The following is an 18,835-nucleotide window of genomic DNA, read 5'->3' as shown; positions in this document are numbered from 1 at the left end:
TATTTTGAGAAAGTTTTTTAAAATCTTATTTTAATTTCAATAAATTCATCTATTGGTTGCTACGTTAATATATCATATATTTCAGTTTTGGACCTATAAAAATTACATAAAAAAAGAGATAATTTGGAAATAAAAGTCGAGAAATCGTTCAACGCAATTTGATAGCGATAACGTTCCTTCAGTGAATAATCGAGAGGAAAGGATTATTTCTGGATTTGCGATAGTACTGTAAACACCTTGTACTAATAAGCGAAGCAACGGTGTCGTATCGAAGGTAAAATAATGAAGGTAAAATGTTGGGTAAAATTTTAATATACTAATTAAATTCAACTATGACAGATTGTTTTTGAGTGAAATATTTTTTTGCAAAAGGAACTGTATTACAATAGTTTACGTATTTAAAAAATTATATTAAAATATAATATTCGAGAGATACAATTTAATTAATTTAGAAGCGGAGACCGTGTTCGTGGAATTCATCTCGTTCCCCAAGAAATTCACCGACACCTCTTCATGTTCGCGAATTCGATGGTTTTCCTGTTAAGATCAAAAGTTTCCATGAATTAAAGCGTTTGAAAAGGTGTAGTCCGAAAGTACAGAAAAAGAGTGCGGAATACAGGGAGCCCTTGAAAAGAGATGTTTTCGGTTCACTAGAATCTTTGTTCGATCTTAAAAAGCCTTTAAATTTACCGGACATATGCACGTTAGCAGTCGAGTATCATCAAGAAGGGCATGTGTTACCTTTTAAATCACGAAATTCTAAGAATCCTAAAAGCCTCGTACGTTCACTATTTTTACAGCAAGTGGACCTTGAACCACACATTCTCGAACGGGTGTGATTTTGGTATTATTTGTATTTAAATTATGCAACTGATCAATAAGCAATTTCTTAGCACATTTGGTAACATATTATGTTTGGAAAATAAATAGATTGTTATAAATTAATTCAAAATAATTTTGCTAGACTTACGAAGCAAGTGACTATAACGATAGACCGGAGGAAATTAAACAGGAGTCTGATTTTCAACCATTAAAATTACAAGAGATTGAAAATTCAAGACAAGAGGAAAAAGAATTATCAAAGTATGGAAAATATATTTTATTTTCAAATTATATTTTATTAGCGTTCAGTTATTTATTAATACTGATTATTATTAAAATTATTACTTATGAAGCATGGCTGATCAAGATGTGGAAGTTGTAGAAGAGGTTCTTGTTGAAGTTGTTGAAGAAACTTTACCAGATGAACCTGAAACAGCAATGAAAGAAGGAGAAGGAGAAGGAGAAGGAGAAGAAGGAGAAGAGGAGGAAGAAAAGGAAGAAGAAAAGTCGGAAATGAAAATCGAAGATACGGAGTTGGTAGAAGAGGAAGATCGACCTCCATTATATCCCCTCCCCCCTGGTGTCGGTGAAGGTGTAACATCGTAAATTAATGAATAAATCGAAAATAATACAATAAAATGTTTTAAAAAATTTGCGGATACTTAACAAAATTATACGTTTTTCAGGCGTGCCGATAAAACCTGATGGTCGACAGGAATCGATATTGAGTTCGTCTCCTTTAACCGATAGCGCAGTAATGATGGAAATGAAGAAAGCGGACCAGCGTTGTGTACAACTTTCAAAAGAAATTGAACAGCTAAAACAAGAAATTGCTATGCTTTCAATTGTAATAATTCTGGGAGACTAAGCTAAAAAATTTCGAAATTTCAAACAGAGAAAATCGAAATTCGTGATTTGAGATGCTGATATTTTAAAGAAGTTGCCTTATATTATAGAAAAAAGATTTAACGAATGAAGACACGTTGACGATTCAACAGAAGCAGGATGAAGTGATGAGGAAGCTGTCAGAATTCGAGCAGATAACACGGAAGTTACAGCGACTATTGGGATTGACTGATTTCTCGAGTACTACCTTTGCTAAGATGTTTGATATGCAGCCGTTTATGAAACCCAGCGCAGTAGGTATTTTTTATTGAACAACAAAAATAAATAGCGCGGGAAAGTGTATGGAGAAAATAAATCGTAGGTCATTACCGAAGAAGAAGAAGACGTCGAAGTAAAGGATAAAGTAGACATGGTAGATAAAAAGACAGATATGGAATTAGAAAAGCTTAAAGAACGTTTTGACTTGCCACAAATAGAATATCCAGAAGACAAGTATGTTATAACGTTACTTCTTGAGAATATATTATTTAATATTGCACGATTAATTTAACTAGGCTCCCGAGAGTAATCGTATGTGGATATACCGAAGATGAAATCCCAAAGATCGTAGTGGCAGACAGTAAAAAGAAAGGAAAAGACAGATGTCTTCAAAATTTGACTGGAAAATTGACAGAGTCATTAACCATGCAGGAAAAATTGGTAATAGAAAATGCACAGCTTGAAGGTGGAAAGTAAGTTTCGTGGCATAACTTCATTTTGTATAACTGTTGATTTTGTTCGATTATCGTTTTCTAATACAGCAAAAAAAAAGAAAAAAAAAAAAAATAGAGAATCGATTTAAAAAAGTAGGTGAAAACAAATCAGTTTCCCTAACGACGATTGCACAGATTGTCGTTAATGAAAATATGTCGACACAAACCATGTGATCTTATTTTTGTTATAAAAATTAATTCATTGACGTATTAGATATAAATTAGAAGAAGCATTGCTAGAAAAGGATACTGCCGTTGAAAGTTTACAGAGGAAGGTATGCGGACTACAGGCTGAAATGAGAATAGTTGTGAAGGAAAATGCGGAGTTGACACGTCAGTTAGCTTGCCTGAATCAACGAATCACTAGTCCTTGTTGTTACACCTGTCCAGGTGGAATTTCCTCTGAAATTTCAAGCCCATCTCCACTACGTTCAATTTCATACACGACTACCTTACAGCAAGACGACGATTACTGTCGGTGCAAGTGTTGTTTTCAAACCCAATTTGCTGATGCTTTATCACCAACAACAAATACCATATGCGGTATATTTTAACAAAGTTTTTAACGTCTCTTTTAATTTCCTTTAAGTTGATACTAAAAAAGAATCGATACGTTTTAGTGAGATCAGATAGTCACACGTATTCACCTAGCGGAGGTGAGCTATGTTTACTACAGAATAATAAAGCATTTTATTCATCGGAAATTAAATATCAATTGAACATTAATATTTATAGATTCACCAAGACTCGCGGGTGGCGCATCGATAACGGGTGTTTGCAATACAAGTAGTGCTTCTTCGCAAATCGACATGTGTTGTCGAAGTCCTGCCACAGTTAAAACGCCATGCACTGGACCACCACCTCCGCCAAGGGGGACGTGTCCCGCTGAATTGGAGAACAAACTTACGGCTTATGGGAACAGTACCAAACAGCTAGTACATCTTCAAAATACAATCAGCTCTAATTTAATCTAATCTCTATGCTGACTTTTTCATAATTTTTGTAGGAGCAACAACTGGGCAGCATGGAATGTGAAGTACGTAATATGCAAATAGAGCTTGCTAATGTTCAACGAGAACGTCAGCAACTGGAACAACAACGCAAGTTACTCAAATGTACCGGCCCTTGTGCACCTTGTGGTTGCTGTCCTGCTCCGCCTTTGAATCATCAAACTACAAGCGCAACTCCTTACGTACCACCTATACCAGTTATACAACCACCTCCTATACCTTTTCCTAAGGTATCCATTCAAAATTTCGATTCATTTGATTGTAAAGATTGTGGCGATAGAATCTGAAGATTTATGTCTATAAAATTGTCAAAATGTCAGAAAGAAATTTTGAACGAAATAAATATATTTTCATAAAAGTTTCAGATATTTTTTTTGTATTAAGTGTGATTTACTTGTACAAATCATATAAGATCATTTTTCGTCGTATGCAGATGGCACCTGCTCCTTCTTCTACCTGTACTGGTCCTTGTATAAATGCTCCTATGGTAAGATTGAACGTCAGAGAAAGATTTAACACAGACTAAAGTAGCTGTTTAATAAAAGGGCGCTAGCACGTGTCCTCAGCAACAGTTACGTGATCTACGTGAACAATATGCACGTCTACAAGATGATTACAAAAACAAATTATGCGAGGTTTCGTGTTTAAGAACAGATGCTGACAAGCTGAAACAGCAATCGCGTGAAGCAATCGAAGAGAAAGAAAAATTGGAAATCAAACTAATAGATGCTCAAGAACGTTTGAAGGCAATGGAGGCTGAGAAGGATAAATATGAAGGTGATTATCTGAAATACCCTTCAATTTGAATTTATTTTGCCACGATATAATTAATTTAATGATAGGTTTTAAGGAACAAATGGTGGAACAAGAGCAAACCCTAATTGTTTTTAAGCAACGCTTTCGAGAAGCTCAGGATGAACTTGAAGAATTGCGATCCTTGATTCAAGATCAAGCCGCTCAGTTGGAAGATTATCGAAATAAATATTTACAGGTTTTTATTTATCTCATGTTTTCGATAATAATATATTATATATATATAAATAATGATGAAAAAATAGGCACAGCAACAAGTGGAAGAACAACGACGGCAACTTGACTTAATGGAGATGGATAACGCACGGATGAATGAAAATGTGACTTTGGAAATAGGGCGAGTTAAAGTACGTGAATAATTGTATGTATAAGATTGTTAAATATGTACATTTTATTAATTTTTCAATAGAATCAATTCCAAGAGAAACTCGCAGAACTTGCACCTTTGCCAGATATTCTAAAACAAACGCAAGTCAAGCTACAAGAAGCACAACAGATGCGTTTGGTTGCAGAACGTAACTGTGAGGACCTTTCTCGGGAGGTTATAGGCTGCAAAGATAAGATTCAGACTCTGCAAAATCAATTGGACGTGTTGCGTAGCGAACATCAAGCAATTCAAGTTCGTATTTTCACATTTTGTTCTAAAATGGATATCTTAATCTGCTTTAGAAAATTATAGATTTATAAACTTCGTATGCTTTACAGGATGAAAGAGGTCACGGTACGGGACGATTCGATGAATTAGAAAGAAAAAACACCGAGCTAAGACACGAGAATGAACGTATGAAAAATACGCTGGCAAGATTTGAAGAACACGAAGCGCAATTGCAGAAACGCATCGATGAAAAAATGCACGAAGTTACACAATTAACGGCAATGCTCGAACAGGTATATTGTTGCATATTTTGTTGCAAAACATATGATAATTTTAATAAAATACCTAAAGGTTCGAGAGGATTCTGCAAGACAAGTAGCAAGAACGAAAGAAAGATGTGAAACTGTAAGAAGGTCGATGCAAGGTCAAATTGGAGAAATGGAAAGACAATTAGCTCAATGTAGAGCTACTGCAAGAGCTGCACAGAAAGATAGAGATGAGGTATAACATTGTTAAAAAAAATGTAACTCTATTATCTATTTAAATATTAGTGATTGCTCATCTATTCTTTCATTACTTACAGATTAGACAAAAAATGCAAGGTCAGATAAATAATTTAAATGAGGCGTTCGAGCAGGCTCAAGGTCGAATAAGGTCACTACAAGGTCACGTAAATTATCTGAAGACATCTTACAGTAATATCTTTAAAGGACAAGGAGAGATGCCACCTGGTGTTTTACCTGGGGAGGCTGGGACAGGATTCGATTCCTGCGACTGCAATTATTAATAGGAAATTAATTAATATTTTATTGATGGAGCTGTAATTTTAATGAGCCGAATGTCGTCTCACTAATTTACTATTAAGTTAAATTACATGTGAAATATCTACGTCCTAGAATGTAACAAAAATTTTCTAGTTTCTGTACGTAAATATATTTATCAAGTTATGGATAAATTAAATCTATTAAAAAACAGTAAATATTTATACGATATAAAACTCATAAAATACGTCAATCATTACATTCATCAATGTCGCAAAAATTGAATCATTATAGTACAAATGACATATCTGGTACAATGTAGCATCTTTTTTTTGTATTTATATATTTTATTTTAATAAATTGATCACGTATTCCTTATATGCAATGAAGTAGAAGAGGTAAATAAGAAATTTGGATGATAATGCAAATTTCGACTTAAGGAAATTAAAATAGTGATCTGTACAAGGAAAAAGCACTTAGTTTAGAGTCATATATGTTTCATTAGTTCATATCCACAGAGTGAAGCATATTGAGCATATCTAAAATTGCGTCCGAGCGCGATCGCACTCTCTCCATTTCCATTCGAAATTCTTCAAGTTGAGACTCAATTCGATGTGCATATGCATGACAACACCTATAAATAGAGAAAACACCATATTATATGTATCATATTTTTTTATGATAACATCAAGTATAGTTACCTATCATTGCATTGCGTAGAAGTAGAGCATGTAGGCTCAGGTATAGTAGAAGGAGAAATCTTAATTTGTGGAGGACCATTTACCATGTAGGGTGAACCTTTCTGTTGAAACACAGGCTTACTTAAACTAGTAGTACTATTGTTACGACAATCTCCACATCCTCTTAAAAGATCCATAAGGATTCCACGTACCCTTTTACCACTTATTCTTCGTTGTCTCGTCTATATACAGAATAAGAAATGTTACATGGATATAAAATTATTCATCAATTTTTAAAAATTGCGTTTATATTTAAAGTTTCATTGTCCTTACTTCAAGTGTTTCATTAGATCGTTTAAGTGGAATTAGAGGTTCTTCTTCATCTTCATTTGAAAGACTATGGCTATATGTATGTTTACCAGAATTTTCGTGATTATTTATACTGTTGTTCGAACATGATTTACATGTATAAGAAGCATCATTAACAGTATTACAACACTTTGAATGTGGATTGTTATCAACCATATTTTGTAACGAACATCGACACGTATGATATTTGCAAGTTACCTCGCTGATTTCGGCAGTGGCATTCGTACCATTTTCATGTAAATGATTCTTTGATTCTTCTGATGTAGGCATATTTTTGCAAGAATTCCTTCGAATTCCTTTACTATGAATCTTATCTTTATAAAACTTAGGACTAACATCACTTTTTTGTTTCTCGTGATGTGAACCACAATTACACCCTTTACCTATGATTTCGATATGATGTGTACAACAGGAATGTAATTTTTCTTGTGAACTTGAAGCATCTTTACATTTTGACCATTCCTTATAACATTTTGAAGAATCACAGTTTTCACAAGAAGGAATACCAGTATTTGGACTGAAAACATTACTCATACGTCTTTTATTACTTGCATCATCTACCAAACAAGGTGATTTTATTGAATTCAATGATAAAGAATGACAACATTGAGAAATGCTAGATCTGTTCAATCGGGATGGAATTTTTTGCTTTTTGTTAGTTGAACATATAAGTGGACTTCCGTTAAATCTGGTTTGCGATGTATTTTGCCAAAACTGAGACATATTTTTTTCAGATGATTTTACAGATATTTCCATATCGTCTTCATTATCGCTGGTTAATTCGTGGTCTATTTCTTTACCCCAAACACTAATTGTTCCATTTATTTCAGACATCCTTACTTCAAGATTACCCAACAAATATGGGCCACATTCTTGAATATCATTTTTGTCATTATCTAATTTATCCTTTGTTGGTTCTTCTGCTTGAATTAAAAAACTTCTGTTTTTACTTTTTTCATCTTCTCTGTATATGAAACATTTTACACTGTCTTCTTGATCATCTATTTCTTCAATTTTATTTTCCACAGACGTAGTATCATTAATATCTTTATTAGCTGACATATTTCCCTCTTCTTCTGGTTTTGACATTGTTTGTTCCTCAGAATATCTAAATTCTACATCAGTTGCATCACTATTATTTTTTCTTTCAGATTCTACAATTGTGTGAGGTATTTTAAAAGGTTGAATAAAAGTAGGAGCACCAAGCATTTCTGTTGCTTTTCTTTTTTTGGAACTTGATGCATGGTTTGAAGAATTGCATTCTAAATTTTGTAACTGATCTGTGGAATTTTCATTTGTTCGTTTTTTGCTATTTCTTGCTAAAGGACTTTCAATTTTGGCTTTACCTCGTGTTATGTTCGAAAGTGTTTGCAAAATTCGAGATGAAGTAATAAATGTTCGAGATAACGGATGTGCTATTTTTCTTGGTGTAGTACTATTGGTGAGTACAATGCTATCATCCGAACTAAGAATTGGTGTCAAATCGGGTGGTTTAAGAGATATAGCTGGACTATAAGCACTGTCTACCCATTTATCACTAGAACTTGCTGTAGATACAATACTACTAGTGGATATTTTATTTATTTCTCCTGAAGTTGCTGTATCTTGATTAGAAGAAGAAGATTCAATAACCACATCAGTTTGTACAGCTGCAATTTTCGTTTCACTCGGTTTGCTTTTATTTTCATAGTTTGCTAAAGATTTTCTTAAAACATCTAATTCTTGTTTCATTTTTATATTTTCTGATAATACTTTCTGATAGGCATCTCGTAAGTTATGGAATTGTGCATCTTTTTGGTTAAGTTGTGTCTTCAGTTCAATTACTTCAGTATTATCGGCAGTCACTTTTTCAGTTGCATTAATCTTTGCAAAATTCAAATTCTCTGATTCATCTTGCATTACACGGATACTTTTAACACTTGCAATTTTCAAAGGGCAGCTAGTGTTGCTGTTATCAATTTCTTGTGCACTAATCATTTCTGTATCATTATATGCTTCACTTTCGTTCGTTTTTTCTTGTCTTTGTTCAGGTAATTCTTCTCTTTGTCCTGTATTAGAAGTACCATGTATGTATTCATCATAGCTCAATGTACGCAAATTAATAAATGTGGGTGTTGACTGATGACCATTAACTAGAGAAGATTGATTTATACTAGAAAATCTTATATTTCTATCTAAAGCATTTTGATATTCGATATGATGTGTACTAACATCTACAGAACCATTTCGTTTTTCCAATTTATCCTCAGAATTTTGCACACATTTTTCATTTTGTACATCATTATATTCTGTATCCTTTCGAACATGTTTATATTGGTTTTCACTTACTCTGTTAGAAGTTTTATTATTTTCTCCATTTTCTATTAAATTTCCTGTATTATAAACTAAATTTTCACCTTCAGTTTCTTCTCGTTGTAAATCCTGAATAGCTTTCTCTGCATAATCTTTAATGGTTTTATTTGCAACTCTCGTTTTTAATTTCCCTGTGTCACTGCCTATAAGCAAAAAAATTCTTGGTTACGCATATATTGTCATAGAAAAATATATACTTTTACATGGAAAAATATCCTATTGTTTATTTCATTTCTGACAACTATAATCAAAATTACGACATATCTTGCAAATGTGAATATTCAAATTATAATTTAACAAAAATATTTCTTACTTTTATTCTCTTCCTGATTTTTATTCAATATAAACCCTTGCTCTTTAATACGCTTTTCCATTGATTTTCTGGTTTGTTCCTTTATACCTCTTATGTACTGTTTTACTTTGCTTTCCACGTGTTGATACTTAAATGGTATCGTTTGCTTTTTTTGTGTAACAGGATATAACATTGCATTTTGTTGAATACCAAAATAATTATGTCTAAAAATATTTAACCTATGCCTTTTCTTATTATATGGTGAGTGAGCACTATTGTTTGAAATGTTTAAATCTTGTAACGATAAACTTCTTTCTTTATGATGTTGTTTTAATCTGTTGTTTAAAACAAAATCGTCTGATGCTCTATCAAAACATTCTTGGTCATATTCTGTGTCATTATCCTCATCATCATCATTATGCAGTTTCAAAGGATTTCCATCATCATCATCATCATCATCTTCGTCTTCCTCATCCTCTACCATTGCATTTTCATGTTCATTTTCAAGATCCATTTCATCCATATCTACATACATAGATTGCAATGCAAATGAATATGTCAAGTATTGATTCGTTATTAAATGATATTTATATGTTGTTTACTTACCATCGCTATCTGGATATTCATCTTCCTCATCATTGTATGGATGATTACTCTCTTCACCAGAAGACAATACATAGATACTATATCCTCCTTGATCGTCGCTAGAATAAGGACTTCGACTGTGATCTTCTTCTATTGGGGGGGCTCTATCTTGTTTTGTATTATTGACATCTGGATTTTCGCGCCTTGATGGACTAGATACACTGATATATGTTGGCATTTCTTCGTCTTCCAACATAGGTTGTTCCGTTTCATTGTTTAACATGCTTGTGTCACTTTTCGATTGTTCTTTATTATGATTTTCCGCATTCATTTCTGCTTCGGTTTCTTCCGAAGTATGTTCGTTTTCTTCCGACATTTTGGAAGTTGAGACTAAACACGAAAAATCTATTACGATTATGTAGGATTATACGAGCATAAAGAGTTTAAAACAACGCGAACACGTACTGAATATATGCTACTTTGTTTTTTAGACATTTAACGTCTGCGATCGCACTTTTCCAATGACCGCCATTACAGCTGCCGCTGATAGCACCTGCATTTCACTCCATTCGTGAATTTTACATTTTTATCAGATAAACTTCTTTTATTGTATATTAGTTTTGCAACAATTACATTTTTTAATACTACTCTTATTAGAAAAACTTTATCTTTCTATAAACTAGTTAATCATATATAACACAACCTTTGCATCGCAATTAAACATAATTATTGTGAGACTAATGACCCGCAAATACACAGGGATGTATCTTGCATTGCATCTATAGGGTACTTGTTCTACATTTCTTTTTTACATCAAATCTAACTTATTGTTAGGTCGTACTAATCATTAATACGGATTATTAATAATATTAATTTTAATGTACCCATGACAATTTTTCCATTGATCAAAATAATTATTCCATTTAATTTCTTAATATATAATAATATAACTTTATCAACTGCAAAGCTTTGTATGCTTTTGTAAATTAGAAAAAAATAAAAATAAAAATCAGAATATTTCGAAGCATGCTTCAAATAAAATTAAAATTTGAAAACTAGTGTTTGTCACATGTCGCATATACACTACTGGCCAGTTAAATCGAAGGAACGTGGAATCGAACTGTAATGTCATTTACGTTGTTTCTATGCGCAGTGAACGATATTTCTTTATAATTAAATGACACTAGCTAACAATATTGTAAAGTGATATAATTTAAAAAAAAATTAGAAAAGTATGTCTACTGAAAGTAGTAGAATTTCTGTGACCATTGAATTTGGGTAATACAAAATCTAACCTAACTCTTCCTGTGGTGATAACAGTATAGGTATACTAAATTATTCGTTAAATGATTTCAGAGGTGGGGCAGAATTACTCTTTGACAAGAAAAAAAAGCACGAAGTGAGCTTACCTGGAGATGATTGTAAGTTTTATAAATTTCCCTTCGTATGAAATCTTTATTTGTTTCGTGAAATCTTCTAGGGACTATAGAAAAGCTACTTTTCTGGATAAGGGATAACCTCTTAAAAGAACGACCGGAACTTTTTATACAAAAAGACACCGTGTAAGTTATGAAATCATATCATAATTGTATATCAGTTCTATAAACATTCCAAACAATAATTCAGAATATTGCCCGACTTGATCCTCTGTTCGGCACGTGCAGTTTCTCTGTGACACGCGTGTCGCACTACAAACACAATACGGTATTATTGTGTTAATCGCACTTGCCAATTCTACTGGTATGTAAAACTAAGATGGCGACGTGTGACTTCTGTAGTTCTACGCGAGAGGGCAGCACAATTCAGTTTATTGAAAGAATGGACGAATTACGATGTAATCCTGACGTGTATTTACATATGCATATATACCATTTTTACTTACCAAAAGTATAGATTTTTTCATTTTCTTGTGAATGATTGTAGATTTAATTTAATTACACTATTCATTTTCGTATTCTATTAGATTTATTTAATGTTCAAAGTTGGTTTGATTTACCGAATGATTCTTAATAGTTAAAGAAATATACGTTAACCTCTTCACCTATAATATCGTGTGAGATTCGTGGTAAGGAAAAATAAAGCCAAGCAAGAATGTGACGAGCGAGTGCCGTGGTCTGTAAGTAGGATCAACATAAACAAAATGGGTCAGGTTCGTGGTTAATTTTCGTCGATGTCTTTCTATCTCGGTTACGAGTTATTCTTGGCAAGAATGGCTCAACGTATGACCGACTGTGTTGTTGATTATGGCACGCATCATTGGAACTTCAATCGTAAGGTAAGGGGTTAATGTTAAAAATTTATGTATTAGTTTAATTTTATTAAAATACTCTTTTTGGTTATTTAAAAATGGTATTAATTACTTTTATCGATATGTAAAATTTATTTGATTATTGTAATATGTTTACATAATTTAGAAAATTCATTCATTAAATTGCATTGTTTATATAATTACATATATATGAACATAGTACATATACAGTTTCATTGAATATATATTTTATGCACATAGGCGACCAGGAATTCTAGTTCTCGTGAATGATACTGACTGGGAATTGCTGGTAAATATAAAATTATTTACTTTACCTGCAGTGATATATTAAATTAATTAGTACTGCGTTATATACCTGAATATTTCCTTGTTATTTAGTATGACTGCATGCGATAAATTTTCAATTTCCCTTCTTTCATTTTCCTCTTATCTACGAGAACGTATAAAAAGCATGCGATTCGCATTATCCCTGTGGAGCAGTAACGCGTTGATCGTAATCGGGGTGGGAGAAACACGCATTTGTGAGCGACATCTGACAAACGTCCAGTGAAAGTATCCCGTCGTGGCTTTTTTGCCAGTCGCGTAATCGACCTATTGTGTGGTTAGTTTGTAGTACAGCTTAAAGAAGGAAAATAAGAGATCCGACGGTGAAAGGGCGCAAATGATCTGAAGGCTTGCCACACCCACGGGAAAATTATCATTTTAAATTTGTAAATGTACAAAACGCGGCCGCTATTAGACTCCGCTTCCTGAAGCACTCTCGAGGAGAGAAAGGATCCTGGAGAAACGGGCTGTGCCAGCTATGGGGGAGCTGGGGAGTAGACGTGGAAAGGATGATGGCTTCAGCCATTATTATGATAATACCGACTTTCTTGAAGCTTCGTATGCTTCGACCATACCACGACTCCTTGTCCTTTCTTCTTTTCACTCCATTCTCACAGTACTTGCATGTATGTCGTGCTTTCGACGTTCCATTTTTATCGCTTTGTTACATGTTTTGTTTATTCATACAACAAAAAGTGCCACGCTGATAACAGTGATCTTACCAAAATTTCCAGGGCGAGGGCAATTACAGAATAAACTCCGGCGACACGATATTGTTCATATCAACTTTACACGGAGGGTAAGGAGAGACGCTCATGGGTGAAGTAGGCAGCGGTCGATGAAGAGGGAATCGAAGATGGTGGCGCACGATCCAGCTCCATCGCTTCGTGAGAAGCGATAGCTCGCGGCGTGTTTGATTGTGTAAAAGAGAGGTGTGCACACACGTGCACAGGGTCAGAGAATAAAATGCTCATTCGCACAACGTACGTCTGGGATGTTCTGCATAACGACTATGATATTATGGCTGACACTTTGGCCGTTTTCCAAGGATCCCCGTATTATTGTCCCCCTCTTCCTTACCATCCAGTCTTTTCTCGCTACATAGCCAATGGGCCATATCCTGTTCCCCGTTTCTACTAGCAGAGTACGTCTCGTCTATGCCGGTACTTAACTCTTGCCATTTTCGTGCTCGTATACAGCTTTGCGTGCATTACTTCGTAATTAACGTCGACGAAAACGGAGCGAGGGAAAAGAAGGTAACGTAATTTTTGATAGTTCATATTTGTCGTAATACAGTGCGTTATAAGTGATAGATAGAGGTTAGTTTATATAATTTCTTCCCTCGAAACTTCTCCTTCTGGTGACAAGATTAAAAAAAAAAAAAAAAAAATGGAAAAGGATATAAAGAAGAGAACGAAATTAGCTTCCGGTAGTTGCGTTGGAAAATTAGTTTCGATACTGGAACAGAGATTGCGCGCGTGCGTCGTGATCAGTTCGCGTCGAGATTTAGTTGTTGGTCCCTGGAAGCTCTATTAAAAGTAACGATCGTGCTTCAACTTCGTAGAGGGAAGAGAGAAAGATAAGTAGAGAAGGAGGGAGAAGGGGATCTTTTCATGGGAAAAATGAGAAAACTTCGGTGAACTTCCTCTTCTGTATAATTAATTACCGGCGGTAGTAGTTCTTTACGGTACACGATAAAGATCGTATCGAAGGTTTTTCAACTTGCACGACCGAGTGAAGTTAATCAAACCTGCTGCTCGCTGCCGCGATGTCTGCGATTCCCCTTTTGCTCATCGATCGACCGTGCTTTCAGCATCGTGCCCTGTGTTCTGTTTAATATGATCCGTGAGCGCAGCGACGCGTCTCCGAACTAGATTTGCGCGATATGCGCGCCAATCAGCCGTCGATAAAGGTCGGTAGATGAATCGCTTCATAATATAATAGACTAACGAAAAACAACGCCGCCAATTAATCACGGGGCTGCATTGCGCGTTGAAATTCAACGAAAACGGTCTAACGAGCATCAACTTTTCGAACGGGGAGTTGATCGATATTACGAAATTTTGAGCTAGGCGGACGTAAATTGTAAACGAGAAAGTTGGACGAGTCGAATGGACAATGTGACCATTTTTCATACACCATCTCTTTACTCCCATTAAAACTTACCATTTGCTCGTAAGGTAACACGAGAGTAAAACTGTATTAACCATTTGAGCTTGTGGTTCATAATTAAAAGTCTGCTCCACGGTGGCGCTAATTTCGTAAGATACGATACACGTGTAAATAGTAGGATGTATTAAAGAATTTAGTTTAGAACAGGCTGGGATATGAATATACATAAAGCAAAAGTCGACTAATGAGACGAATCAACTCCAGATTTAACATGGTATACAAATCTATATATATGAGATAAATATTGAGATATATAAGAGATTTATTACTATTTTCAGTCATTTCCGCTGTGAACTGATTTTGATCATGCCGTGTGTATGTACAAGGACGACGTAACTGCTTAAGAGGTTAGATTATTATTATAATTTTATTATTACATACTAGTTCAAATTGCTACAGTTTTATTACTATATAATGTGATGGATCAACTCCAGATTTAACATGGAATACAAATCTGGATATATGAGATAAATATTAAGATATACAAAAGATTTATTATTATTTTCAGTTATTTTCGTCGTGAACTGATTTTGATCATGACGTGTGCGTATGTATCTGGACGACGTAATTGCTCAAGTGGTTAGGTTAGTATTATAATTTCATTACTACATGCTGGTACAAATTGCTACAGTTTTATTATTATATATCGCTATATTTTTATTACCGTATATGAAAGTAAAATTCTTTAACGAGTTTATAACGTACACGAGTAAAGTAATATTAATAAATCAGCAGGTGGAGCGCATTTCGTTATTTTCGACCTTCATCCAGTTTTCAACTCATTAATTCCAGCTGGAGAGGCTCGTCGCGTTTTCCTGGTTATTCCGCCTTTCACTTTTCTTCCCTTTTTACGGTTTAACGTTAGCGTAAGTGCATTCGTGTGTCGTTTGTGCCTCTGCGTGACTGTATTTTGCGCACGAATACAATGCATTTTCGAGGCGTGGAGACGCGAAACGCAACCCCCTGTGAAACCAAGTGTCCCGATCGCTAATGGTTCGGCAGGGTTGGATGGTCCAGTGATTAATTGTGTCAGCCATGATTACATTACAGAGGACGCAGATCCACTATATTATATACGATCGTGCATGCGTGTATCTCGCGACCGGTCCGTAACACGTGCGTCGAACGCACTTGTGCGTGTTAGGCGGATGTCGGAGGAGTACCAGCGTATCCGCCTCTCTAACTAACTGGTCGCGTCGTAGAAACGCGCCGATATGACATTCGGCGACACTGCTAATTTGGAATTTTGTATCGTTTACACAGAACCAATATTACTTGTCACTATGTTACTATATTAGTTTAGTATAGTATTAGTATGTTACTATATTAGTTTAGTATAATATTAATGTGTTACTATACTAATTTACTATAGTATTAGTATGTTACTATACTAGTTTGTTACTTATCTAATTTTTATTTTCTGATATTTACCGAGTATATACCTAAAAGTATCATCTAATTTTTACCTGATTTGTACCTAGTTCGAACTTTAATCTTTGTCATCCAATGAACCTAATTTTTATTGTTTATCACTTATCTTAGAATTTTCGAAAATAATAAATCACCGTTGTCAGATGTCCCATACCGATAATAGAATTTTAATCAACGTTCAGATGTATTATTTGTATTACCTATAGTGGACGAAAAATTCTAAAAAATAATAAATCACTTCAAATGGTTAGATATTCCATATAGATAGCGCACTTTTAATTTATGTTCACCAAATGGTTAATGTAATGGCTATGTAAATTTCCGTAACACGGTTAATCCTTCAGCCACGGTTGACTTTTTCAATTCTCTCGTAGAAGAACACGATCCAGTTTTGTAAATCCATTTGGGGAATGAAGAATGGGAAACCTCGTTTGTCTTTTGTATCTTAACATTCATCGCAGAAGTTTTGAACTTCTACACCCGTCTGCTTAATTACGTATAATTCACGTCGAGTATACTCAACGAAAACCGAGCAAGTGCATTATGCTGCATAAAGGAAAAAATATTAGTTATCTTTTCGAAAAATTTTTACTTCCATTGCTCATAGGTTCGCTCATAGGTGTTATTTACTGAATTCAAAATTCGACTGATACGCAAAGAAAACAATATCTGCAATTAAAAATACACTTAGTGTTATTACTCTAAACTGTACCAAGATTAGTATGTTTCAATTTCATCTGTAAGTAAATTACTCTTTCTTCAGGACGAATATACTCGTCACTGAATAAAAAATGGTCATATATAATACTAATGACAAACGAAATTATTTCAGATACGTTACAAGTCTTCCACAAAAAGTGGAAAGTCACGTTCTTCATGGGCCAATAACCGAGGAGATAAGCGATCCAAATGGACAAGAAAGGGATGTAATGCAAGAAAGGACACTTAGTCCACCGATGTAATTCGTTGCTCGATATTCAAGCTAATTCCGATAGCCACGGATCGAGTCGATATTAATCTCCTTATCTTGACGGTAGCATAAATAAACGTTCGTGGGCAGGAGCTGGTCTCCGATAACAATTTGCCGTCGTATTACCTTAACGAGTCCGAAGTTGTGGAAAAAAAAACGATGGCAGCGGGACGAAGAAGTAATTACAGAGGGAAAGGAAGTCTTAACGTCGATTCATTTGTGACCGGTCTCATTAGCGGCTTAATTTCCTGCGAGTTCGTTCCAGCGTACCTTCCGCGAAATTTTCGAAACGTCCCGATGCCAGCCGGGGTTACAGCCACGGCACCGTGTCTTTGACCTGTCGAAGAAATTAGTGACGGGACGCGAATCCCTACGGAATTAGGCTCCGGCCAACCCGGCAGGATATTCTCGAAGATGAGATCGGTGGTCGGAATTAAAGTTTCGCGTCGTGCCGCTTAACGGTTGTTTCACTTTGGGAACGTGCGCATAATTTCTGTTATCTCCGCGCTGCCACGAAATATAAAATAATAAAGGGCAGAGCGAACGAAGCGGCCGGGAACTTCGGCCATTACAATGAAACAGTTCCGCGCAAACGCGTCTTCAACTTTTAACGGCTCGCCCCCGTTTCTTTTGTCCCCGTCTTCTGCTTCCTCGTCCATTCGGCTGTGCAGAGCCCCTTCTGCTGCTCATTTCCCTTCCCGATTGCGAATTTATTTCTCCCGGCGAACGTATTCAATTGTATTCGGAAAGGGAATCGGCCAGAAGGGGGATAAAAAATAATTGCCTAGGAGTATCCGTATTGGCTTGTAACGAGATTCAGATACTCGATAACTTTTAACTTTTCCCTCCTGCTTCCTATCTATTCGTTTTCTGCACGTGTATCAGTGTAGTCTAGTGTATGAAGGAACGATAGCGGATTTCGTGCTGTTGCGAGTTAATCCGATTAATCAACGCGACTAATGCGAATTTTACATAGATATTACATAGGTATTTCCTTTCTTGGTAATTTGGAAGAGGAATGGACGTAGGTTATATCTCTTTTCGGATTGGACGCCTTGAAATGATAGCACATTAACACTAGAATTACCGATCTTTAATGGGTTTAAGCATAGCTAAACATAGCAGGCATGGATAATAGTAATTTCAGCGGTATGAATTACAGTTGAAAAATAAATATTATGCTTTTAGTAGTTGCAGAAAGAAAAATTCTGAGAACAGTCATTTTGACTGGGTTGGTAATTCTAGTGTTAATATAGTAATCACATATGCCTGTCTAGTGGTGGACTTATCCTACTTAAACGTTTGTGACCAGTGGAGAATTTATTCCAGTGAAACTGTAAGAATGTATATAGGAGTAGTATCTGGAGTGCGTGCTGATGGATGAGCGACCATGCGCAAGAATCGGGTGAATGGGATGCTTATGGAAGTATCAGTTACGAGTGAAGAGAGTTAGGTATGCGTCTAAATGTTTGGGGTACGTGACCCACTGAGTGTTTGGGCTACGAAGAATGCGTGGGAAAGAGAGCATAGATGAGGATAGAATGAATGAGTTAAATAGGGGTACAAGGGCGTGGGCAAGGCAGTTCCTGTAAGAGAGTTCCGTTAGGACAGAGTCATTAGAGAGAGTCTAAAGAGTTTTACGTTAGAGAATATTCGGCGAGTTTGGACTGTTATGTCCTTAGATTAGTGAACCTCCCTTACAAACCGTGTCTAATCAGCAGCAGATTTATTGTATATTACTGTCTGACCAACGCTAGATTTGTACCACTGTCCGCCCAATTCCGCACATGTA

General features: G+C 35.3%; 3 protein-coding genes across 4 annotated transcripts; 2 read left to right on the top strand and 1 right to left on the bottom strand.

Moving 5' to 3' along the window:
- The first annotated feature begins 282 nt into the window (after nt 1–282).
- LOC108553459 (uncharacterized) lies at nt 283–5,630 on the top strand. Its single transcript, XM_017908356.1, has 20 exons — nt 283–288; nt 453–833; nt 965–1,083; nt 1,176–1,414; nt 1,509–1,669; nt 1,779–1,961; nt 2,030–2,160; nt 2,223–2,399; nt 2,635–2,963; nt 3,041–3,076; nt 3,156–3,355; nt 3,427–3,660; nt 3,864–3,917; nt 3,976–4,207; nt 4,273–4,421; nt 4,489–4,590; nt 4,653–4,862; nt 4,949–5,131; nt 5,190–5,339; nt 5,422–5,630. The coding sequence occupies exons 1-20, from the start codon at nt 283–285 to the stop codon at nt 5,623–5,625; spliced, it is 3,480 nt and encodes a 1,159-aa protein (XP_017763845.1). The 3' UTR covers nt 5,626–5,630.
- A 385-nt stretch (nt 5,631–6,015) lies between these two features.
- Nucleotides 6,016–11,346, bottom strand: LOC108553479 (kinesin-related protein 4). 2 transcript variants are annotated; one of them, XM_017908385.1, is made up of 6 exons: nt 11,287–11,346; nt 9,899–10,267; nt 9,314–9,817; nt 6,613–9,143; nt 6,301–6,521; nt 6,016–6,233 (listed from the first exon to the last, which is right to left on the bottom strand). In XM_017908385.1, exons 2-6 carry the CDS (start codon nt 10,251–10,253, stop codon nt 6,101–6,103), a joined length of 3,744 nt encoding a protein of 1,247 aa, XP_017763874.1. In that variant the 5' UTR covers nt 10,254–10,267; nt 11,287–11,346; the 3' UTR covers nt 6,016–6,100. The 2 variants fall into 2 exon arrangements, with proteins under 2 accessions (XP_017763874.1, XP_017763873.1); XM_017908384.1 differs by lacking the exon at nt 11,287–11,346 and adding an exon at nt 10,343–10,443.
- Nucleotides 11,000–13,449, top strand: Urm1 (Ubiquitin-related modifier 1). Its single transcript, XM_017908386.1, has 5 exons — nt 11,000–11,155; nt 11,234–11,298; nt 11,358–11,439; nt 12,387–12,435; nt 13,205–13,449. The coding sequence occupies exons 1-5, from the start codon at nt 11,112–11,114 to the stop codon at nt 13,271–13,273; spliced, it is 309 nt and encodes a 102-aa protein (XP_017763875.1). The 5' UTR covers nt 11,000–11,111; the 3' UTR covers nt 13,274–13,449.
- The last annotated feature ends 5,386 nt before the right edge of the window (nt 13,450–18,835 follow it).

The sequence above is a fragment of the Eufriesea mexicana genome, unplaced genomic scaffold (assembly GCF_001483705.2).
Source record: "Eufriesea mexicana isolate 0111107269 unplaced genomic scaffold, ASM148370v2 scaffold10591, whole genome shotgun sequence".
NCBI lineage: Eukaryota > Metazoa > Arthropoda > Insecta > Hymenoptera > Apidae > Eufriesea > Eufriesea mexicana.
This window is presented reverse-complemented; position numbering and strand designations above follow the sequence as displayed.